The sequence below is a fragment of the Rhipicephalus microplus genome, chromosome 6, assembly GCF_043290135.1.
Source record: "Rhipicephalus microplus isolate Deutch F79 chromosome 6, USDA_Rmic, whole genome shotgun sequence".
Taxonomy (NCBI): Eukaryota; Metazoa; Arthropoda; class Arachnida; order Ixodida; family Ixodidae; genus Rhipicephalus; species Rhipicephalus microplus.
Genome location: NC_134705.1, coordinates 140748470 through 140774186, shown reverse-complemented (window position 1 = coordinate 140774186; position 25717 = coordinate 140748470). Strand labels below are relative to the sequence as shown.

Below are 25717 nucleotides of genomic sequence, written 5' to 3'. Positions count from 1 at the left end.
GCCACGTCGTCCAGTTCAGGTGGAGCAGTGTTTATACCATCTCAAGGGGAAACTCGGCGTTTTAATACTTCCCATGCGACGACGTCCACGTTGGCAGAACTCGAGGCTATGCGTAGGGCACTGGAACTCACCAATTCTGAAGAAATACAATGAATGGGCCGTCTTTTCTCACTCGAAAGCAGCGTTACAGTGCCTGTGGTCAGTTCTCCGACGTGGATGCCACGACCACTTGACCTATCAAACCATGAATCTTCACCACTTAATACAAAAAAGCCACGACATTGTGTTCCAATGGATACTTGGAAATTGTGGTACAAGCGAAATTGATTCTGCAGATCGTGCTGCTCACACGTCACATGAAGAAGCAAACAGCGTTCCGATTCCGCTTTCAAGAGCGGACGCGGCGAGGCAGACTCGTCAACTGGCCCGCAGTCTCACACTGCGTGGAACACACCAAGCATACGACGCACAAGACTACACGGGCTTGACCCTTCACTCCAACTTCGGCCTCCACTCGGCCTACATTGACGCGAAGCTTCGCTTCTCTATCGCCTTTGGCTGGGAGTTGCTTTCATGAAAGTTTATACCACGTTAATCGGAATGACTGACAGTGTGGCATGCGATGTTTGCGGCACCGATGAAAATATCGAACACCTGCTGTGCCACTGTCCTCGATTTGCCTTAGACAGACAAGTACTTGCCAACGCAATGCGGTGACTGGATGATGGGACTCTTTCTATGCAGGTGCTACTACAGCACCATACACATCCCTCGAGAGTCCACAAGGCAGTGAAAGCCCTATTGTGTTTTTTGAGAAAGACGGGTTTGTGTGAACGCCTCTGACATGCGGTGGAGTTCTACACGCTGCAGTGAAATTATTGTGAATCTCTCCTTTTTTTTTCTTTTTCTCCTCCTCCCTCTTTCTCATCTTTCTTGTCCCCTTCCCTAATCCTCCAGTGTAGGGTAGCCAAGCCAATGTCTTTCTGGTTAACCTCCCTGCCTTCTTCCTTTTGTTGCTTCCTTCTTCCTTTCTAAATTGTATGCCACGACATTTATCCTCCAGAGACGACTTTGTGATCCCAATAAATCAAAACGAGAAGAAACCCTAAAGTGCTTTAGCCCTTTTGAACGCAGAATCGAGCTTTATAAGTCCGATGTTAATCTCTTAAGATGACTCGAACATAGGCTCGTGGGCCTGTAACGTTTTACTAATATATTGATGCTAGCGACACATATGTAAGCAAATTAAACTTTAATTTTCATTATCTCTTCAATAATGACGATATTGCGTAATCATCGCACCGTTAATCTTCGCAGTATGTGCTCTAATCTGTAGATTTATGGTTTTATTAGTACTTAAAGAAAAGTGTGTTAAGTACACGCTATAGTATGAAGAATATGGTATTGAGGGAACACCATCGTTCTATATAACAACTGCTATACGCTTAAACATTCATGTGAATTCTGATTGAGCATACGGAGTACTTGAGCGTACACCGCTACTACACCAGAAAAAACCTGATACGTATACAGACTGCTGTTTTGAGTTTGTACGGAAATCCAATAGACAGACCGGCCGACTCCAGAATACATATTGAGGCCAGTTGGTGCGCAACTATACATGCTTCTGAAAACCCGTGAACTTGGTATTTTGCAATACATTTCTAGTTCCACCATGGTCTCGTTTGTCAGTTTGCCGTCAAGTAGGCGTCGCGCAGTTACCTGTAGAGCGGAATGTCGATATTCGCACATTAATATTCAGGCCCTGACACGTCCCAGCCGTCTCCTTGCTCTTTAGAGGTCTAGTGCTTGTCCGCGCATTCTAGAGCTACACTTAGAGAACGTAAAGAGCATCGGGTAGCTGTGAAAGCGTGACTATCTGCTCAGCGTACCAATATTGCAATGAATGCTACAGACCTATAGCGAAGTTTCAGACTGCAGTAACGTCATATCCGCGCAAGTTCAAGAATTTATTGCACTGTTCCTAAAGCCGCATTCATGCGAGAACACTTACACCTATTTCAACAGATGGTCGAGTTTGCCGTGAAATATGAAGTTGCAGCCAGGTAAAACTGACCGACATCGAAATGGAACCTGTGGCACCCGGGTATTCGATGACCACACGTCAGGAGTTTGAGCGCCAAGAAAAAAAAAACTACACTGTAATTACCCATGGCGGAAGGGAAGCTAAGGAGACGCCGTGAATTCCTATTTACGAAGCCTTCACATCTCAAATATTGGCATCGCCAACAAGCAAATGGAGGAGCTAAAGAGGCAGCTATTTGCGGCGAGAGCACGATAGATTGGCTTGAAAACAAAGTCGCAAAGCTGTCGCAGTTCAATGTGTGCAGCACTTCAGGAGCCCAGGATGTCGTATGCTGCTGTCGGTTGGAGTAACGATGGCAAAACCACGTATAAAGGGCAAAAAATTGAGGAAGAAAGCGAGAAGTGTAAAGAGAGAAAGAAGGGAAGAAAAAGGAGAAAAATAGAATTTGATATAAATAAAGGAGGAAAAAAAGCAACAAAAAATAAAAAAAGAGAGAAGGAAAGAAAGCGAGAAGGGAAGAAAACAGTCACAGCATATCCACGGAGTGAATGATGTGAGTGGGGCGAAGCGCCTATCAGCCCGTCCGTGCTTCCGTACGTCCATTCATTCTTGCTTCCGTCCGCCCACGCGACCATCCGTGCGTCCATCCATGCGTCCTTCCATCTGTCCGTCCGTGAGTCCATGCATCCGCCTGCCCGTCCGTTCGTACGTCCATCCGTACGTCCGCACGTCCGTCCATCTGTCCGTCCGTCTTCTAATCTGTCTGTCCATCCGTCCGCTCGTGTGTCCATCTAGTGAACACTCGAAGTACCGCCATCTCGCACACCCTGTGGCACATGCCCGTTCCGCGCATCCGTCCAGCCGTCCGTCCGTCTTCTAGTCTGTCTGTCCGTTCATCCGTGCGTCCATCTAGTGAACACTCCAAGTACCGCCATCTCCCATCTCGCATCCACTGTGGCACATACTCGATCTAGAGCGGGTATGTGCTACCGGTGGCTACATACGAAAATGGAGGATGGACAGACCCACGCCTTAAAAGGAGCTTTGCCCTAAAAAAACGGACGAGACACAAAGAGTCCAGCTACGTCTTGCGTCCTTGGCAACGCTAGTGCGATGCTTTCTTAATCTTTGTCTTCGCTGTGCGAGTGGCGCAAGCGCCCACGGCTCATTGTGTATCTTCCGTATAAGATAAGTTGCGAAAGCCCAGCTCTGGTGTACCCTAGCCGGGGGCAAATCGAGGACGCTGTGTGTCACCTAATGCAACTTTCTATGCGTACGCAGATTAGTTATATTCCTTACGTATCGCTGGTAATAAATTACAGTCATTCAAACCTCGTCAATGTGTTCAATGGCTCGTGCCCGAATTCACAATCTGACAACCTCATCATCTGTTTTTCGGTCTTTAGTGGGTCCAATAAACAAGGAATGCCTGTATTCAGAGATAAATCTCGCAGTTATTTTTCACTATGTTACTATTTTCGTACCATTAACACACAGGTAAAGTGTAATAAACTGAAGGGAAACATATAGGGCAAACGTTAGTTTGGAAATACGGGCATAACTTTTGCTTGCTGCCCCGCCATGGTGATCTTGTGGCTAAGGTACTCGGCTGCTGACCCGCAGGTCGCGGGATCAAGTCGCGGCTGCGGCGGCTGCATTTTAGATGAAGGCGAAAATGTTGTAGACCCGTGTGCTCAGACTTGGGTGCACGTTAAAGAACCCCAGGTGGTCGAAAATTCCGGAGCCCTCCACTACAGCGTCTCTCATAATTATATGGTAGTTTTGGGACGTTAAACCCCACATATGAAAACTTCGTACTTGCTCCGTGCGTCGGCTGAGAACATCTGCGAACTTCAGTTCTAGGCGTAGACGACCGTCACATAACATGCACGGAAGGTATATTGTGCTTTTTCAGGCTGTGCCAGTAGCCCACTAAAATGCAATGCATATCTGTCATCGCGCCTCATCGTGTAAATGTCTTATGCGCTGCACGCATGCTTGTTAACGTGCACTTATTGAAATTACATGTACACGCTCTGGTATACCCTGCAGCAGTGTTGTAAGACATTGTGTATTAAGCGTAAAATGCTTCGTGGACATGGGTTTTCGAGCTCAGAACGCGATAACAGCGCTTTCCGATAAGGCATCCATCAAAACCTGTCCCGGGGTCTCAAGGCGTTGGAATTAAGCTACCAGTCGGAAGGAATTCCAAAAGTATGTTTTGTTGGCCTAGTTAATCACACAATGCAATAGGTAAAAACAGTGCAGAATAGACAAGACAAACGAAGGAACGCACAGTACAACTGTGCCATCTTGCATGAATCTTCATTCCTCTCTTTAGTAAGCGCTGATTTTACTTTTTGCAATACAGTTCCCCCGGCTCACTATTGCATGCTGTAGTTCATCACACAAGCATACACCAGAAATCTGCACAGGCCCACAAAAATATGGCCGTTTTTGCACGACGAAAGAACGAGGGAAGAGACCAAGAGATACACTGCTCTCCCCTTGACAAATTCTTTCGTTTTTTCGTGGAGCACGAACATTCATACTTTTGTGGCCCGTGCGTTCATGAACGAACTAGCCCAGAAAAGAGTACTTTTTGAATACACCGCGAAGATTCGCAACACGCCAAAATTCCTGTGGCGCACCTTCAGTGACGCACGCGATGCCATCAGGTATCGCGGTTGCTCCGACGAAGAAAATAAACACGAGGACAACCATGAAGACGAGGAGGAACCCAGCTACCATCGCCATCAGGATCAGTGACATCTGGTCCCTGGTGTCCAACGTGCCCTCCGAGCTGCTTTGATCTGCGTTCGCTGGAATACGCGCGTGCGCAGTTTAGTTATCTATCAAGCCATGAAGAACTACGAGCTGTGAGCACATTGACAGCCCCTATATAGGTACGAATTGGGAGGCACTATCTGCAAATGCGTATAATTGGTATAGAGCGTATTTCCAAAGCACTATATGTCACATTCCAAGAAAGAATTAAAAAAAAAGCGTTATGTTTGAGATTGAATAACAAACGTTAGTTATCGTGTAATATATGTCTATTATGCTCCAACAAGTAAGCTTCAGTTCTAGCATAATAAGGAGCAAATGCCCAAAATGCATGCCCAGTTTGTTTCTTGGTTGTATTAGTTTTGAACTAATAAAAATAACAATGTTGATGTTGCTCTTAGAAGGCGGCACGTCGAACTATCGTCGAACATTGTAGTGTTTTCATCTAAGTGGTCTTCTGCAGCAATAGGCAGCACAATGTTGTTAAAAGGCCCGCTATTTTTCCACTCTTGGAGTCTGAACAGATGTGCACACCACATTTCAATTCATATAAACAAACACGTGGTAATTGAGGCATCTTTGTTGTTACAATATATATATATATATATATATATATATATATATATATATATATATATATATTATATATATATATATATATATATATAATACTGCTGATGTAAACATTAAAGTAAGCGCCAACAATGCGTAATAAAGACTCCTCATTTCAGGGATTGCGCAGAATGAGTCAAATTTCTTAATACCAGGGTTGCTTTTTAGTGGTTGGTTTAATATTTTTGGACGTCTACAATCACCCATAAAAATTTTAGAACAGTGCCGTCGTTAGTCAAAAATGAAAATCATACTAGAATATACAAAGTAGTTATCTGACAGTTATACTATAGCCTTCAGAAGTTGTTGTTCCACCGTACCATTTTGAAAGCAAGTTATAGCCTTAATGCTTTTGTCGATTCCACCAAAGAAAATTTTGTTACCTGTTAATTCTGACGCTCATCTGGATCACCATGTATTCGTTTTTACTGATGAACAATCGTTACTCCGATTGATTGTCTCAGTACTGCTGTTTGCGCGAGCTCGCACCGCTACGCACGCTTAAGTTTATGTCAACATGCCGAATCTCGACTCCGCTTTAGTTATGTCGGCACCATCGCTGGCATATCGCTCATCTGTCGGGTATGATATATGCGTTTACTAACCACATATGCTATCTTGTAACGCTTGTTGGAATATTGGTGACACCAAGCTCATCTGCAAACCAGTGCTCTTGGAGAATTTCACCTCGCCCTGTGTTTGCAGTAAAGCAGCGCTGTTTTTTTGTTTCCTTCCTTTGCTGGACCTGTCTTTCGCGCATGCAGTCTTGATTTTCTAGCGGATGTTGAGGAGCTACTGGGAGGGGCGAGGAGTTGAGGTGTACGCGCAACGGGGAAAAAAAGTTCAGAACTTTGACATTCCTATTTTTAGTACCCTTGCCACAAAATCTGAAAGACAAGAATTTCCAGTAATTGGGTTTGCATTACAGTGCGCATACAATATACAAACGCTCTCGTATTGGTCTGAAATCTTACTGCAGACAGGTTACGAAAAAGCGAGAGCTAAGAAAGTTTTGAAGTATGTAGGTAAACTCATAACTTATTCTACATTAGTGCTTTTGAAAACTGCCCTCTTTTTTTTTGTTTAAGCGCGAAGGTCGCACAATTAACACAATTTTTTTCTCGTATTTCAAACTCGTTAAAGGCAGCTGGTTGGCACGCTCATCCATAGGACTTGTTAAACGAAAGCTCAAGTGATAAGTGACATGTCGGGTAACAAGATGGAATGCTCCTCGTAGAAAAAAAAAGAAAAATTTAGGTGAGGCTGTTTCAGTTTTAATTCCAATTTATAACGAAGTGATCGTCGACCGTCCTCAACAAAGCAGGTAGAACACTGTCGCAACTAAGGTCAAGCAAAATCAGATAGCTCGCGGCGAGCCCGCTTACAGTGAAACTGACTTGTGGTTGCCTGAAAAAGGTAGCGTACCTGCGGCGGTATTCAAGACCAGCCTAAAAATGCAGGCGTCGAAGAAGACGTACAGTAGGTGAATTTTTTTAAGTGCCACACCTCTGAATGAATCACACTTTGCAAGGTCAGAAACGCGGCTTCGGCACATATATAGAAGACAACAGAAGAGACCGGCACTAGCACATCTTCGTTTTACAGACAATGTAACAAATAAATTGCAGCTATATCTATAGCCCAACTTTCATTACTAATTTGAAACCACCGTCGATAGAACGGAAAGAACTCATCTGCCAATTTTATACCTAGAAATATTCGAAGTAGTGTTACTGGGCAAAATTTATTAAAATGTTTCCATAATTTCCAGTAAATTGTATATTATTATTATTATTGCAAAATATAGCTCACTACAAGGCAAGGCGCCGGCCAAAAAATCTAAATTATGACCCAGCATAGAGGGCAGCCTGTGGTACTTACGCTGCGGCGCTTTGATACTCTTGCGAAGCTTTGCAAACGCCACGGCGACGACAGACTTACGTCTGCCATATTGACGTTTGCGTACGGCCTTCTGCTCATCGTTTTTGTCGTCGTCTTCTTCGTCGGCGACGGCAAACATGGCAACTCGACCGCGAGCCTTGCCTTTACCGCCCTTCGATGCGGCCGGATTTGAGGCAGCCTTGTTGTCATCACTGACCAGGCGACTGACTTCGGCGCTCTTCAGCGTCACCTTCGAGCTTTTGACTTTGCTGGCACTGACGCTTTCGCTGACTACGTCTTCATCTACGCCATTCACGCGGCTGGATGCCGCCACACTCTGCGACACACTGACGTCGTCTACTTTCAGACTAGACTTGGGCGAATGAACGACTTCTTGTCTCAGGCTTGGTAAAGTCACACCCGTGTCTTTGGAGTCTGAGTCGGTGACGACGGTTCCAGTATCCTTCGGCACGTCGGACGTCGTCCTGGCTGCGGTACCCTTTGCTTTGGAAGTACCAGCGTTGGGTGCAGGGCTGGCAACGCTGCTTTTTGCCTTAGGCTTGCCGGCCTTACTGATTTTCGTGCTCGAGACAGCCAACTTCGACGTACCAGTGGGTTTGTCTCGACGCTGTTCTTGCGCCGAGACCACGTCCTTCAGACTTGTCACGTTAGAAGCGCTTTCCATAGCGTCCACCTGGTAATCCTGCATCATAGAATGTACGAATTGGCGTAATATTATTCATGATAGTTGTTATAAGTCATTCAATAAACCACATATTGAAAGTGCTTCCGAACTAGCGCAAGCCATTGATCTGCCTTACCCTTATCCAGCGTTTTCCTCATCGGGAGTTGTACCTTTGGTGCGATTGATAAAAAATGTAGGCACGTAATCAGAAGCCAAGCGAGCAAATATTTTTTTATCTAGTTATCATTTCTGCAGCTTTATATTGCACTTAGAGTGTGCAACAACTTCAGGAAAACATAAGGATAAGGTCGGTTTATCAATACGGGCATCAGTTTTTTCATACTTCCCATAAGGCTGTGAGAATTACAGCATAACATACTATGGCTTGCAGACGTATCAACGGTGGCAACCTGTCACGTACGCAATTACAGTAAATTTTATGAACGCTTACAGGTTAGAGGGATGCTGACACCTTTTTTTCGGAGGAAAGTTTACTTTGCCACACAAATCTCCTGAATACAGAGCAAGCATGGCGCTCAGCATAAGCTGGTAGGATATTTTGTTTTGATATTAAACCACTTTTCTTGCGGTGCACTTACCAACGTCGACACTAACATGACGTCTGGCTACAGTACTAATCCTGGTGACTTCACGCATCAGCCTGGCTGCGGTTACGTCAATCACCAACACACAAAACATGACAGCTTGCGCGTCGCTTACTCGATCGTCTGCTCGCGTCGTGTGGCAGTGCGGTCACTGTCATTCAGCGTACCTGTAGAGCGAACTATATCGGAGTCCGGGATAGTGTATTTTCACGCGAATACAAAATACACGCTTATCAGAAGGCGAAGAAAATTTATTTTATATTGAATTTGTCGCCATGACGCCAATATTTTGCGCTGTGAAGTCTTGCGCCCATGAAGCGGGGGCCAATAGGTGCACGTTCCACCGATTTCCGTCCGATTCGGCGCTGAGACAAGTGCCGGTCGACTTCACATCGAAGCTTTTAAATTACGCTGTAAATAATTTTTCAGGGTGCACTCACGCTTACTGGTACATTTCCTAAGCTCCTGGGGTTATGTTTGTCATTTGACTAAATAGAAAACAATAAGTGAAAACTTTTTTGTCAGTACACCTTTGAGTAGTGGCGACAACCTTCACTGCATCTCATATACAACTTGGTGCTCCAACAATGTTAAGTCGGTGTTAAAAAATATAATGGCGCATTTTATGATGACGGGTCCAAATGCATGTTGCTAGCTCTAGCTATCGCCAAGTAAGTTCCAGTGTTGCTTGGTATCACCTGGAGTAAGTTCCTGGTATCCATGCTGTTCCTTAGATCTACGCGTTCAATTGCTCCTCCATATCGCACGCAGTTTTTATACACGTACGCTATATACGTGTAACACGCACGTGTTCTGGCCCGAGAAAAAACGATAAACGGAAAGAAAGCCATATGAACCAGCAGAATGAAGTTATGACGGTCCTCACATCAGCTTTTCTTCAGAAGACCCATTTTATCACATGTGTCAAGAGAGTGGGTTATACCGAGAACAGTCATGGGAATGGATGTTTATGCAAGCTTAGCAAAAATGTTCAGGGTTGTAAAATATTTCGTCGGGGTTCGTTATACATTTTCCGTAGAAAAAATTAGATGCAGAGCAAGATTTTTTCCGTCAGACTCATTTATGCAGCTTTGCTTTTGACTTTAAAATTTCCTGCTTCCATGTTACAATTCTAAATAATTTCCAATCATGGGTTCAGTAATTCATGTTGTTCTTCTTCAGAGAGCAAAAAACTAATTCATTTGGCAAAAAGAGACAAAATTGAGAGCTAGCGTCAGCATTGAAGTTGTGTCCCGTTACCTGTGCGCTTTGACACTCCGAAACGCTTGCTTTGGGACCAGTATTGTATAAAGGGCTCGGGTCAATTGGACTGATGCCTTTCTCACTCCTGCCGGGACTAGGCATTCTTTCAGCACTGATCGCTGCAATGCCTTCACCCTTGCTAGTCGGTGGAATCTGACCCTTTGCAGCAGGCTGGCCTGTAAGGTGAGCATAGTTGGACACTTCATGCTCGAGAAAGTCTTATATCCTAAGTGCGTCATGTTTCGTCGGAACGTACGTATGCTTCACGTCAATTAAAAATTTGCGTTTTTTTGCCGTAATGTCAAAGTAACGAATGAAACAGAAAAAAACTTACATGCTATAGGAAGCAAGCCTGTCGGGCTTAGTAGCAACAACAAGCATACTAAGCTGGTGCGCTGCAGTTTGACCACACCCTAATGAACAAAGGTGACTGAACAGCCGCATAGGGAATGGTGTTGCTGATGAGAAGCGGCGCCTCGGTCAGATCATTCTAGATTGTAAAGCATGTGATGCGTGGCACGTGATGTAAAACAGCGTCCTTCCCACGAGTGCTTCCTTATTGTGTCTGCAGTGTGATAAATATATCTGTACATGAAATAATTAATGAGTTACTTATTGACATCTTAATAGTTGCGGCTCATGCTACTCGAAAAGCGGCGGATGATAGATTAAGAAAGACAAGGACCCCATGCCGTGGTGAAATCGTATGTCGAAAACACTGGCATGTTAGATGAAAAACTTCAGAACGATAGTAAATAGGTAAGAACAACAAAAAAATCAATAAATGATAGCAAATACATAAATAAATAAAGTAATTGAAAGATCAGTAGCTATGTTAGTACTTCTGGTTATTGAAAGACATTGTATTAATTGAGAAAAATATTTTTTGTTCACAACGCCTTTCTACTAATTGGTACTTAGGCATGTAACGTTGCCAGTAAAGTAATTATCACTAGATGTAATAGCATTAGACTTGTAGCTGAGAAAGTACTCAGGAATTTCGCTGTCGTGGTGCTTTTGGAGAGCGGATTCTAATATAGTAGCCGTTAACTCATCAGAAGAGTGGCCGGGAATGTGGACATGTTTAGAAGAATTAGATGAGGGATGGTTCACGTAACTTTCTGTGCGTCATCTGTGGCTGTTGAGTAATTCTTAGCATAGTTTCGCTGTCTGATCGACATACTGTTCGCTGCATTTAAATAAAGCAAGCATTACGACTATATTGGGGGCGTTACCTGGGCCACCACCACATATTTCATTTGAAGGGTAATGTAGTACTGGTACTACTGCTTCAATGGGCACGTAGGCTGCACTTAGAGCTGAGCAGATCCTTTTTTAAAATCGTAAAGTTAGCTTTCTGCTATGCCGCTTGAACAACTAATGGGGCATACATTTAGTGCGAATAGCCAGTTCTAGTGCGGTTCGCTTATGTAATGACGTGAAGAATGTTCAGTCAGCTCTCTTGAAATAAGCACTTGTAATATACAAGTGCACTTGTATACAGTATATACAAAGCCTAGCACGTTCGACTAGGGCTACACCTACGCTTGAAGCTCGGCGGGTACCATCATTACTTGTTCAAGTATGCAGTGCAAAGAAGCGTATACACTACTGAAATATGAAAAGGCTCTTTGCACACAGTTATGGCAACTCCTTGGGGGGGGGGGGGAGGGGGAGCGCCATTGTCTTCGACCCACCAGAGCCTACACTATAGAAAAATAAACTGTCCTTCAAACTAACAAAGCATTATTCGATTGAGTACAAGAATAAGGATTAATCGTATCACTTCTCACCTATTGCGAAAATAGTTCTTTGTTATGACCATCATAAGAAGGCGGCTGCTCAATAGACCCTCCTGGATGTGTCCATCGATTGAAGGATGCCTAGGGCCGCGCGGTTTAGGTACACATGCTTTCTTTAGCTGTCCCAAGGTGGTTGCATGCTGCTGACTAAGCGATTCCCGCACGTTTATCTTTCAACATATGCCGTTCAATCTACGGTGGCAAGACACGAGTTCTGTGGGGCGCAGAGTAATCGGGGAAAATGAGTGGTGATCGAATGAAGCGTATAGGGTTACAGAAAAGTTTTTTTTAATTGAATAAACACCTACGCCATAAAAAGCGAAAGCCTATTTTTTTTATACAATCAACATACCCTTTGATGATTTAGGCTTCAGCGCTGACTTCTGCATGGTTGGCTTAGCCTTGTCAGCCATGTTTCTGAAGTCCTCCGAGGGATTTCAATGGACTCTGCATAGGTAGAATAATAATGTCTAGCGTTTCACCTCTGAGAACCACAACGAGATAAAGCGGCGAGTTACACTACGAGACGGGAAACTCGGCATTAATTTAAACCAGCCGAGGCTCTTAGCGTGCGTTTCAATCTTATTTCTCTGATGCGCCGCTGTATATTGAAAATTTCTCGTTTTTTGCAGTGTTTTATCTATTTCTTTTGCGCGAGAAGAATATCTACGTGGTATTGTATCCGATCATGAACCACCATTTCCTTCAGCAACATTTGACGAATTCCTCACATAGCACGAAATAACGCATTACCACCCTTCTGTGTACTGCCCGCAAGCTAACAGCTTCGGTGACATAATTTAATAGCGTGCTGAAGTCATATATTCAGCTGACTCTGTTTGAATGGCGTGACCCTCGAACACCCATACATGATTACCTGTAAGCCCCACCGTGGTGGTCTAGTGGCTAAGGTACTCGGCTGCTGACCCGCAGGTCGCGGGATCGAATCCCGGCTGTGGCGGCTGCATTTTTTGATGGAGGCGAAAATTCTGAGGCTTCTGTGCTCAAATTTTGGTGCGCGTTAAGAAACCCCAGGGGGTCGAAATTTCCAGAGCCCTCCACTACGGCGTCTCTCATAATCATATGGTGGTTTTGGGACGTTAAACCCCACATATCATCATCATGATTACCTGCAAGTATATCACTGCACACCTCACATGACTACTGGTACGGCACCCGCTGTTGTTCTTCATAGACGCCAAACTCGCACCACACAGTGACATAGTGGAATTGCCTGATATTCAGCGCGGGCACGTCAAGGGCCATTAAGTAAGCAGTTGTGAAAGTGCGTAAAAAAACAAGCAAAGTGTATCAAAGAGGGTGCCGACGAAAAACGTGGAGCCAAGGAAGCCGAAGTCATCGTTGAAGAGTGATTACGTGCGTGTTAAGCTGCCTCCAGTTGTCGGAGTCTCCACTGTTCTTCGCGCCCAAGAAGATCATTGGAAAACGTCAACCGGCCTCGTACCTCTCGGACGGTGGGCGTTGTGTAACGCATACAAGTTAGCTGCTGTTCCCCATAGAGCAATCAAGAGAATAAAATCGAGCACCTCTGCGGTTACTAACTCGTCACGCGCATTTCGTCAGTCTTCTAGTGCGCGACAAGCTGACCCATCAATAGCTGATGGCCATGAAAATGCAGACCCCGGATCATCTACTGCGGAGGGCACGCAAGTTTCAGCCAAAATGTCAGGATTTGATGCGCGCGTAAAAAGAAGCAAGTGTGAAAAGAAGACTACGAAGAAACTGAAGGACTTAGGTAAAGAATGACTTAGTGTTTTTTAAGGCATTGCTATACAAGTCACTGCTAGCAGCTACTATGCTCTGCCCTGACACGTGCTCGGCGGCCTTCACAGAGAAAAGAAAGAAGATGAAATTAACAGGATATCTCCGTTTATACTATGATAGTTACTCCGCACTATGTTGGTATATCAAACACTTCTGTTTCACTACTGCATACTCCTTGAAGGGCGATGGCACCCACTAGCAAGACTAGTGCAATAAGCATCGCAGAAAGGCAATGATGTCGACGGGCAAATGTCGTGCATAGGTGGACCGAGGCAATGCAGAGGTACGCAAAACGCCTTTGGGCGTCCATGGCTCGATCGATGAACATCTGCAATCCGTGTAGATGAAGCGTACTGTGAGAGTCTATGCATGAACACAGGTGTTGGTTGCCCTATTATTCCGGCGCACACAATGCGCCTTGTTTCTCCCTAATTAACGAAGCTTTGAAAAAGTGCATGTTGAGTCTTTGTGTATTAGGTGCTTGTGGACGTCATCTTTGCGCGGCATTCACGATATGCTGTCTCCAGTTCACAACAGTTAAACTATGATCATGGGCGTTAGTTGTCGCAATGTAGACGTACGACTGGGCTTCATATTGGGTGTCTCTACGTCAAACAGTGCTGTAGCTGCAAAACATTAAAATGCATCGAACGAGCACTCATGTTTCAACACACAAGAAACAATTAAGTACTTCTGTGAACACACGTTTACCTTCATGTTGTACCGATTCCTACGCCAAAAAGATGCGTCATGTTTTTTTTCTGACAGTGCAGTTAGCGTAAGTAAGTCACTGATAAGATGGGCATGAAAGTTTTCAACCGTATTGGTGTTGAAAATGTGATTCATAGGGGCAAGTGGTAATCAAGCGTTTTAAAAATAACGAGTCTCATGATTTAGCTGGTGTATACAACCTGCACGACTAAGTGTGCGCAGAAAAATCCACATATCGGAGTGGTTCACCGGGATTACCAGCGTAGTAGCCACTTTCCTGACAAGGTATAAGTTAGGCGAACGATATTTACAATGGGGTGGTGACGCTAGTGAGATCAGTAATCTTAACTTCAATTCATTTACCTATCGCAAAAAAAGTAAATAAGTTAGTGATTTCAACAGACGCAATGTTTACTTTCTGCAGAGAAATGAGTCTTTGGAGATCCCGGTTTGATAAAGGCACGCAAAGAAAGCAATGAGCAGAAGAGGATGAAACGTCCTTCACGCTTAGGTTACAAGCCAAGCGACGTTACATAGGCAAGATCCCCACAGCAAGAGATGCCAGCTGTACTCTTTAGATGCTTTATTCTACGAGTAGCGAAAATTTGGTATCTGGCGACGCTCTTGTTGGCCTTGTTATGAGATTCTCTGCTGCGTGAGTGCTATCCTTTCGCTATCTGGACGCCTATGCAGAACAATCTCGTTTGGGGACAGAAGACCGCACGTACTATACTGTTGTGCACTTGAGTGGCTGCATGAAGTCATAGCTGGCCTAATTATCCTTGTTTATTGATCGTTAACTTTTTTTGTACAACTGGTCTCATTCAACTGAAACTACGTCATAGATTTGATATTACGACGAGTGCAGAGAAAGTATAATTTCTCAAAACCATGCGCCTATCCTCTGAAGCAACTGCGTACGTTACTTTCAATATATTTCCATCAATTCAAGACCCCGCGCAGGCGTATGTCTCTCACACTGTGACTTAATATTTAGAGCAATAAAACCAGAAATAAGAAGAGGAATGAGGAGTTCCTAAGCAGGAGCAACGTGCCGGAGCCGAAATTTGGACAAGTGGACGTTTCTTTTTTCAAGGTTTCAATTGTCCGCAATAGCAGCCTTGAAAATGACACGTCCGCCCATCGAAACGACAGCTCCGGCACCCACCCACTGTTTACGAATTTTGCTTCGCAAGCTTCTATCTACCCCTCCCTGCATTTATTTTGGATAATGAAATTCACCCTAGCCGTGTAAAACTTAAGAAACAGCGAAAGTGCTCGATCCTAGGAGCTTAACGTAGACTTCTTGGCTGAAGCTATAGATATAGGTCTCTCCTTTTGAGTGAAGAGAGTTGAGTCACACATCATTCTACCACAAAACATCCATGAGTGTCAAAGCAGCAGCGCCAGAAAGTAACGTGGAAACCTCGCTGTGGAAGCCCCCGGTAGAAGCACTGAACTGTCCACGAACGTCCTTTATTCGTGCCACTTCGAAAAAAATCGGAGTGGCAGGAGTGAACTGCAAGCTGCACGGGCGGGCTATTTCTCGGCAGCGGCTGCTTCTTGGCGCATGCGCAGCTAGGCGAGCTTAAACCACGGTGGCGCGCAGCTGGCGCAGCTGCAACTTGGTTGTTGATGAGAGGCCACAAAGAGGCGTTTTAAAATTTTTGCTTGAGCTTTGAAAGCTTCGCACTTAAAAAAGCCAGTATAGACATTCTGTCCTGTCATATTTCCTGTCTTTCTTTGTTGGACTCAAGGTTGCTATCGACCAATGCCCCTCTGAAGGCATGCTACTTGAATGTAAAGCAGCCATATTCCCCGAAGCATTCCTCATTTCAGGCAGAAACCTCTCTTTTTTTTTCAAATTTCAGCCATACAAAATTTTTTGTAACGAATGTCTTCAATTGACACGTCACCTATATACCATCGCTAATTGTTCGCTGTTATTGCTTCAGTTCTCCGGTCGTTTAGATGCAGCTTCAGAAGTCGCATTAGTCGCTACTGACATTCGTCATGCACATGTTGCTGACGTCAGTCGGTAAATACCAACGTACCAATGCATTGTTTTACGTTCGTCGTTTAGCCTATGTGTCGGTACATCCATTCATCATACTGACGCCAGAGAAGCGAACGCTCATGTCCTCCATCGCATTGTACCGAGAACGCGAGAGAATTAGGGGCCAATAAATTTTGCACAAAACATGTTATGAAGCCAGCAGCTTCTAATCAGTATTCATATCTTGTAACTGTACAAGAAAAGTTAGGCGAAGAGGGAGGGGGGGGGGGTCTACTTGGTGCACTCTTTGTCGACAATAGACATTGTAATGCAGATGCACTCAGCGAAATGTACCAACAAGTAACGAAACAAAAGGACAGGGCAGGCCTACGCGTTTCGTTACTCCTTTGAACCTATTGCTCAGCGCAACCACATTGCAATGCCGTACCAGCTAGCCCGAACTGAAGCTTTGCTCAATAGTCAGAAGGCATGACGAAATAACCTGCAAGGATGTCACGGTCATGGCGCGAATATATAACACCTCTATCGACTGCATGGAACCGAGCTTATCTCGTTCATCAACACTTTTTGTGGATATCGGTGCTTCCTGTGTGGTATTTCCTGTTTAACGACGAAATCTCGTCACGCCGGATTTTCCAGCACCAGAAAAATTATACTGAATATCAATTCGTCAAGTGTATTAAGAAAACATTTGAGGAATGACTGCTACATCAATGCACGTTCGTTGTCTTGGTGAATACGTACAGTGGGAGTCAAAAGTTTCCAGGCCCCTATCTGATGTAACCTTTTATCTTACCCCTCCCCCTGTACGATCAGTAGTTAAAAAATTGTGCAAATGTAGGCATTCTCGTCATTCGTAATCTCGTTCGCGATGACACTGTGGCTCAAGATCTCCATTTTAAAATCCACAAAATTCTCTGAACTCCTCCTTTAATATGTACTGCCACATACCATTGTATCTTTCGGTGAAAAAAAATGGTCGGCACCTGATCACTCGTCCAACGCTGAAGACATGCACGTGGCCTATGTTCCACTGTGGAAGAAACCTGGCGCGGTCACGCACAATCGTGCTTGGCGACGATGCAGCTCTAAAAGGATTACTCACACGAATTTCAAGTATGATTCGATTGTCGCTCTAAATGAAAATACTGGTATAAATGAAATCATATTTTAACGCCTGGGAAATTATCAAATATGTTTTAATGCCACTGGGCTGTACCATATCACTTCCATGAGAATGCGGCCGCCACGGCTGGTGTGGATTCTGCGACCTTCCAGTCAGCAGCGACCAGCGTAACCGCTAAAACACTGCGGCCGAGAAAGTGACTGGTCTTGTAAAAAAAAAATTGGCCCCATATCTGCATGTTAATCTGCAAATGTCGTCGAAAGACGATAGTCTTGCGTGTGGAGAGAATTAACAAAACATTTATTTGACGTTCTGCGCAAGAAAATTGGTGAACGGTATTCTGAAGGCGCTGCGTTAGAGTGCCTCGAGCGTGCAGCAGAGGCAAACGAGTGCATCAAGTCATGTCACACGTGAGACATGAGCGCCACCTGGCAGTTTTTTTTTTTGAAAACGAAGCGCGTGGCTCTGAGACGGGTGTGCGTGACTATCTCAGAGGTGATAAGGTGTAGAACGCAAGGCGACGGGTAGACCACCACTGTTTTTTCTTAGCAAAGCGTTGGAAACACTCGCCTTTTCGTGCAAGCATTGCATGGTCAGCGCAGCGTGATAAGCGCTACTGTCCTTAAAATTAACTATGTTTACCTTTTCTTGTAAAAGCCGCACATTCAGAATATATACAAGTTGTTATGATGCCCCAGACATGCGCAATAATTGCAGAAGTATGAACGTTAAATCTTGAGCAACATTGGTGGGCGCTGCGGATGGGGTCGGCCGTTTGGGATATCCGCTGGTGCCGTTTAAAGTGCCCGGTACCGTTAAGTGTGCGCAAACAGTCCAATGGACAGACAGACAGACAGACAGACAGACAGACAGACAGACAGACAGACAGACAGACAGACAGACGGACAGACAGACAGACAGACAGACAGACAGACAGACAGATGAAAGTTTTTGCGTCGAATGTTCCCAAGAAAGACTATCTTCTTTAAAAAGAGATTATAAGGTAGGTCAAGAGTTGTTACACCCCCTGTGCTAACGTTCTTTTCAGTTTGACGGAGCGTGGAGTCCGCTTCTCCTTCAGATTCTTCTCCCTCTAATTTTCTCTCGGCTTTGCCCTGTATATTTTTCTTTTCTAATTGACATTGCCTGCTGCGTGTTTACGTTGCGGGCTGAGCATTTGTTTTGCTTACCTCACAATGAAGATTGTGCTCACCTTAAGAAGACGAGGTTTTTCCAGCAACAGCGTGGGTAAGTGGTGTTCCTTCTGTCACCAGAAGGTGAAGATCACGGTTTGTTTAAGACGCTGAACGCGAAGTCGAAATCCTTGCTATCAGCCTTGTCAGGTTCTTCTTCGTCGTGCCTCGCTCGGATGAGCTCGCGCTATAGCCCGTTGAAGCGGACCTTGAAGCACTGAAGCAAGGCACAAACCCACGCAATGATATTGCTCGCGAAAACAAATAAAGAGAATTCACTGCTTACACCCGGACACAGAAAAAAAACGACACAGACTACTGTATAATGAGTTTGACAATCTAAGGAAAGGAACTCTTGGGCAAGAACTGGGACTACAAAAGGCTTCTCATACATTTTGACTATTGAGAATTTCCTGCTTCTGTGAACTTGGTAAATACTATGGTGGAACTTGGGAAACACTGCTAGGAAAACTTCGGAAAGGCCCTATACTTGGACAACACAACTTCAGAAATACTATTGTGGGTCGCAACTTTTGCATCTTATATAGGACAGCTTTGGATGCCGTGTCGCGGACTCCAGTTTCGGTTTCGGGTTCTCACTGAATGAATGCCAGTAGGGCCTGGCTAGGATTTTTTTCCGTGCTGCTAGGATAAATCGAGGCGCTGTTTGAATAAAAACTGGGCCTGCAATTCGTGAGGAAATGACGACGAGGTTCGACGTCTTTTCTTTTTCCGCGCTCTGCGCCATGACCTCGAAGTGCCGGCGTCCTCACCGGCTGCGTCAGCACGACCATGGTTCGTCTTCCTTCAGCCGGGCCAGCATGAGTAGCGACATGACAATACAACTGACACAAAAAGACAACAGAGATTATATACAACGCACACTCATTAGCTTTTGGTAATGGTATAATAATAATAATAAAATAATAATAATAATAATAATAATAATAATAATAATAATAATAATAATAATAATAATAATAATAATAATAATAATAATAATAATAATAATAATATTCTGCCGTCCCAATACCACGACATGATTATGAGAGCTGCCATAGTGGAGGGCCCTGGTAAAGTCCGACCATGCATCGGGTGTTCGCTAAGTGCACTGGTATCGCGCAGTACACGGGCCTGTACAAGTTCGCCTTCATTGAAATGTCACCGCCGTAGCCAGGATCGAAAACGCGACTTTTGGGCAGGCAGATCAGCTCCTTAACCACTGCACCACAACGATATACACTTTTGTTTTGCATGAAGCAGGTGACACAATTTCTAGCGTCCTGCATCTAAGCTTCGTTAGACAACATCATATATTACATAAAAAACGTTTCTTGGCGTACTGCAAGTAATTTTTGTGTATATTTATATATCTATGTAGCCGCTTACGTCTGGGTGCTCTCGTAATCCCCCTCTCCCCTTCTTTTACTTGGCGTGAACCAAAATTAGTGTGGTATGGTGAGATAGTTTGACGAATATGACCTGCTAGTGAAGACACAAATAATTTCACATTTCTGTCGTCGTCATCATCATCATCATCAGCCAGACTACGTCCACTGCAAGACAAAGGCCTCTCCCTTGTTCCGCCAGTTAACCCGGTCCTGTGCTTGCTGCGGCCAATTTATACCCGCAAACTTCTTAATCTCATCTGCCCACCTAACCTTCTGTCTCCCCCTAACTCGGTTGCCTTCTCTGGGAATCCAGTTAGTTACCCTTAATGACGAGCGGTTATCCTGTCTACAAGCTACATTTCCGGTCCATGTCCATTTCCTCTTCTTGATTTCAACTATGATATCCTTAACCCCCGTTTGTCCCCTAATCCACTCTGCTCTCTTCTTGGCTCTTAAGGTTACACCTACCATTTTTCTTTCCATTGCTCGCTGCGTCGTCCTCAATTTAAGCTGAACCCTCTTTGTAAGTCTCCAGGTTTCTGCTCCGTAGCTAAGTACCGGCAAGATACAGCTGTTATATACCTTCCTCTTGAGGGATAGTGGCAATCTACCTGTCATAATTTGAGAGTGCTTGCCAAATGTGCTCAACCCCATTCTTATTGTTCTAGTTACTTCAATCTCGTGGCTCGGCTCCGCGGTTATTACCTGCCCTAAGTAGACATACTCATTTACAACTTGAAGTGCACTATTACCTATGTCGAAGCGCTGCTCTCTTCCGAGGTTGTTGTACATTACTTTCGTTTTCTGAAGATTATTTTAAGACCCACCTTTTTGCTCTACTTGTCTAACTCCGTAATGATGAGTTGCAATTTGCCTCCTGAGTTACTCAGCAAGGCAATGTCATCGGCGAAGTGCCGGTTACTAAGGTACTCTCCATTAACTCTTATACCTAACTGTTCCCATTCTAAGCCTCTGAAAACTTCCTGCAAGCACGTGGTAAATAGCATTAAGGAGATCATATTCCCTTGCCTTACACCCGTCTTGATTGTTGCTCTGTTGCTTTATTTATGAAGCACTATCGCAGCAGTTAATCCCCTGTAGATTTCTACCAGGATGTTTATATATACTTCATCGATGCCCCGATTCCACAGTGCCTGCATGACGGCTGATATTTCTACTGAATCAAACGCCTTGTCGTAATGTATGAAGGCTATGAATAGTGGTTGGTTATATTCTGAGCATTTCTCTATTACCTGATTGATAGTATGAATGTGGTCAATTGTTGAGTACCCTGTTCGAAATCCTGCTTGTTCCTTTGGTTGGTCAAATTCTAATGTTTTCTTTACTGTGTTAGTAACTACCTTTGTAAATAGCTTGTATACTACAGAAAGCAAGCTGATTGTCCTGCAATTCTTCAAGTCTTTGTCATCTCCTTTCTTATGTATTAAAAAGATGTTAGCATTTTTCCAAGACTCTGGTTTTCTTCCCGTCACGAGACACCTCGTAAACAGGGTGGCTAGTTTTTCTAAGACAATCTGCCCTCCATCTTTCAGCAGATCTGATGTTACCTGATCCTCACCAGCAGAACTGCCTCTTTGCATGCTCTCCAAAGCTTTTCTGACTTCTATCATTACTGGTGGGGTGTCATCTGGGTTACTGCTATTTCTTATAGCATTAAGGTCGTGGTTGTCCCGGCTACTGTACAGATCGCTGTAAACCTTCTCCGCTATTTTAACTATCCTGTCCATATTAGTAGTTATTTTGCCTTCTTTGTCCCTTAGTGCATACATCCGATTTTGACCTATCCCATTTCCTCTTCACTGCTTTGACGTTTCATCCGTTTTTCAGGGCGTGTTCAATTCTCTCTATGTTATACCTACTTACATCGCATACCTTACGCCTATTAATCAACTTCGAAAGCTCTGCCAGTTCAATTTTGCCTGTCGTACTTGAGACTTTCATGATTTGATGCTTCTTAATGAGATTATTTGTTTCCTGGGAAAGCTCGCCAGTGTCCTGTCTAACTACCCTGCCTCTAACTTCCACTGCACACTGCGTAATGATACTCGTCAGTATATCAATCATTGTATCTACGCTAAGGTTGGTTTCCTCACTAAGAGCCGAGTACCTGTTCTGAAGCGAGACTCTGAATTCCTGTACTTTCCCTCTAAGTGCTAGCTCATTGATTGGCTTCTTGCGTATCAGTTTCTGTCATTCCTTCTTCAAGTCTAGGCAAGATGATGTATTAGATGCAAAATATTTATTTGCGTACTGCAAGTGCTTTTGGTATCTATCTATCTATCTATCTATCTATCTATCTATGTATCTATCTATCTATCTATCTATCTATCTATCTATCTATCTATCTATCTATCTATCTATCTATCTATCTATCTATCTATCTATCTATCTATCTATCTATCTATCTATCTATCTATCTATCTATCTATCTATCTATCTATCTATCTATCTATCTATCTATCTATCTATCTATCTATCTATCTATCTATCTATCTATCTATCTATCTATCTATCGATGTAGCTGCTTACATCTCGATGCTCTCGCAATCCTGCTCCCCCTTTCTTTTACTTGGCGTGAACCAAAATTAGTATGGTAAGGTAAGATGGTTTGACGAATATGACCCGCTAGTGAAGACACAAATAATGTCACATCCCTGTCGTGTACGTCGTCAAACACTTTCTGCTAGGCAGAGGAAAATGAGCCACTAGCCAAGTGCTCGACATTTAGTATCTACCCAGGAACGGTGGAAGCAAATGTGTTGTCTTGTGTGTGAGCGTTAAGAGAGAGCGGACATTGATAGCATTGACCCGACAAACACGAAGAATAAATATCAGGGTCCCAGCAGGTATCAAACCGCGGCATTTTGCGTGGCAATCGAGCATTATACCACAGAACCACGCCAGGTTTCAGAACTACTTTTCAAATAGACCCCAATGTTCGTGAAACGTCAATCGTGCTTGCAGTATTGGCTATCTAATTTTATAAACATTACTTATGTACATATATGACACAGCCGTCACGTCGGGTTGTGATCAATTGTAATTGTTGAGAATAATTTTTGTTGGTATGATTGCGCAAGCTCAAACAGCTGGTTATATAAACGTATGTTCTACATATGTCTGTACGTGCGGCATTTGTACATATATTTAGCGTCATTTCACAACGTGCCACTCAATCAAAAAATTACAACATTGTCACCTGTCCTTCGCATGCTTCACATAACGTCGACTACCAAGGTACGTGGTTACCGCTGAATTAAAAAAAATCGAAGCTTTTGAATTGTACTGGAAATTGCAATTATAAAGGTGTAGAGCGTTCTACCATGCCTTCCAGTGGACAGTTACTTTTCTAGTGCTAGTGCTTTTCAGTTTACTGTAAGCTGATACGAAAAAAACACGTGTATTGTTTTTTACGTGATTTTTATTTGCCCCATTACCATGTCTCTCGTAGAAACGACGCAAGTTAAGTACGTAATTGGTTGAGTTCGCCTTAGCAGAATTGGCGTACGTAAAAAAGCATAAAAATAGCACGTGAGAGCGCGGGACACGCATTTGCGGTGTTCACCTGCGGTAAAAAAAGAAACATTACTAATTTTTACGTTACAAGAATCGGTATGAACAACACGAATTCAGCTTTATGTGAATGGGTTCAAATGCGATGTCTTGTCTACGAAGGCGAAGTGAACGTAAATTACAAAAGGAACAATGGACAATCTAACAATCAAAAAGAATGTTTGTAAAGTTGCTCAGAAAACAAGTTCTGTCTTTTAGTATTTCGTGAAAAAAAAACCACTGCATACATTCATTAACTCTGTAGATTGCTCACTTCTGAAGGCGCATCTTTAAAATGACAATTGGCTGTTGTAACAAACGCAACGAACCACAAAATATTATCGAAGAGAGAAACAACACAGTTAATTTTGTTGTCGTCCTTAAATATTACATTAAGCATATGGTGGAATCACGTAGACGTATAGGAAGAATTACGTAAATGCTCAATAAGCGAACATAAGTTCCTGTTTAATAATGCAGGCGGAGTGATATTCACGTAAATATGTAACTTTACGTAGTGGAAGACATATTTTGCAACAAATGTTGATGTTGAGTAATACTACGAAGTAAAAAAAAAAGAAACTTAGTTTTTTTTTATTATATCAAACCTTTATATTGATTGGCGTTTTTTTTTTCTTTTTTTTTCGGTACGCTTTTAGACAACCAGGCAATTCATCGCCAAATCACGAACTTTGTCAATGCTGGGAAGGGCTTGAAAACGGTAGCTACGTTATAGGAGCAAACGATGCAGGATAAGTTATTATTTATGTTTGCTTATTTTGTGCCTTCTTTTCGCGCTTTCTACAGTAATAAGTATTTTCGAGACAATCAAACTCGTTATCATGACGTTCAAGTAAGCTAGTTGGTTTTTTTTTTGCCAGTTGGCGCTGTGCTATTCACAAAGAACTTTAGTGAAAACGTAGTAAACAAGGAAAACAACAGGCCACCGTAGTTCTCTGACCTGACTGCTCTAGTCTTACCGCGTATCCAGTGGAACATACTTCAAATACCCCGATTTAGTTGTTAGTTGCATTTGTTCAATAATTGGAAATGCATATGTTAAACTGACTGTAGGCGGAGTAGTTCACACAGTGGAACAGCGTGCCAAGATGGTACAGAAAGCTAAAGGAAGCACACATGCACAAAGCACACAGGGGATAAATGATTGTTATGTTATGAGTTTCACCCAAATGGAAACGTGAACGTGGTCTCGGTGCAGCATGTACGCTAAAGGCTACAAAACCACAAGCTGCACGTGCTTAAAAACATAAGGAAGTGCGTCGAAATTCGAGAAGGAAGAAACTACAGCAGCGCCATTTTGCGTGCGTCGTATGTTGCACACTACACGTTTACTGACTTAAAGAGAGCTCCATCAAGTAGAAACCCCCAAATTATTGTGCTTCGGAATGCCTGTAAACAATGAGTAAGCTTAGATATAGCGTAAGTAAACGTAAACTTAGTTTTAAAAACATAAAATTAGCACTGACTTTTACACTTACTGCACTCTCAAACAAACTTGGAGCGACTTTTCCTGATTCACTCACAGAAGTTCACGGGTGCAACGTCCAATGAAGGGCATTCTTCTTAATGCCGAAATGAAAAAAAAGAAAGAAGCCAACATCAGAGTCCTTTGATAGGCCGAAGTTCTTTTCACGCAATGGTATACAAAGCGAGACTACGGTAAGCACTAGATCGAATAAATTAACAAGAAAACCTTGCTTTTCAGCTGTACTTCATGCAGTGTAGTTTATCACCAGAAGAATGTCATCAATAGCAATCAATACTATAGCGAGATCTTGAAAACCCACATAACTGAATATTTACGTAACAGAAGATACAACGCCTATATTTTTGTAAAACGTTCGACTCCCGACCCCCCCCCCCCCCCCTTAATAAAAAAAAGAGAGGGAAAGATACTGGCCACGGCAATGGCGAATCAATGTACGTAAAATGTTAGAGTGTCGTTGACTGATCGATGACAGGGCAAGTCTCATATGTGGTGGAAATCCGCCGGAACCCTCTTCTGCGCCGTCACGCATAGCCTAAGCACTTTTGAACGTAAAATCCGCATTTTATTCAGCCAGATAAACAAAGAACGTCTGCAAAACAGCAGAACTGCACTATTAAGACGTCACAGCACGAAAATATTGTCAACTGCAAACCAGTTTTTAATCACTTTGTGAGAAGATATAACGGTTTTAAGGACATCATTGTTGAAATCAGGAAATGGTCATGGGCA

The 25717-nt window shown here is 43.5% G+C and overlaps 1 protein-coding gene across 1 annotated transcript in view; it reads right to left on the bottom strand.

Moving 5' to 3' along the window:
- The window catches only part of LOC119167295 (endothelin-converting enzyme 2), a 40636-nt gene extending 21952 nt beyond the window's left edge, over positions 1-18684 (bottom strand). Inside the window, exons 1-5 of the mRNA XM_075866745.1 lie at positions 18535-18684; positions 12035-12129; positions 9878-10056; positions 7328-8030; positions 4699-4869 (exon numbers count right to left, since the gene is read on the bottom strand). Coding sequence (XP_075722860.1) covers positions 4699-4869; positions 7328-8030; positions 9878-10056; positions 12035-12095 — 1114 coding nt within the window. The 5' untranslated portion in view covers positions 12096-12129; positions 18535-18684. The remainder of the gene's footprint in view (positions 1-4698; positions 4870-7327; positions 8031-9877; positions 10057-12034; positions 12130-18534) is intronic.
- Between the last annotated feature and the right edge of the window lie 7033 nt (positions 18685-25717).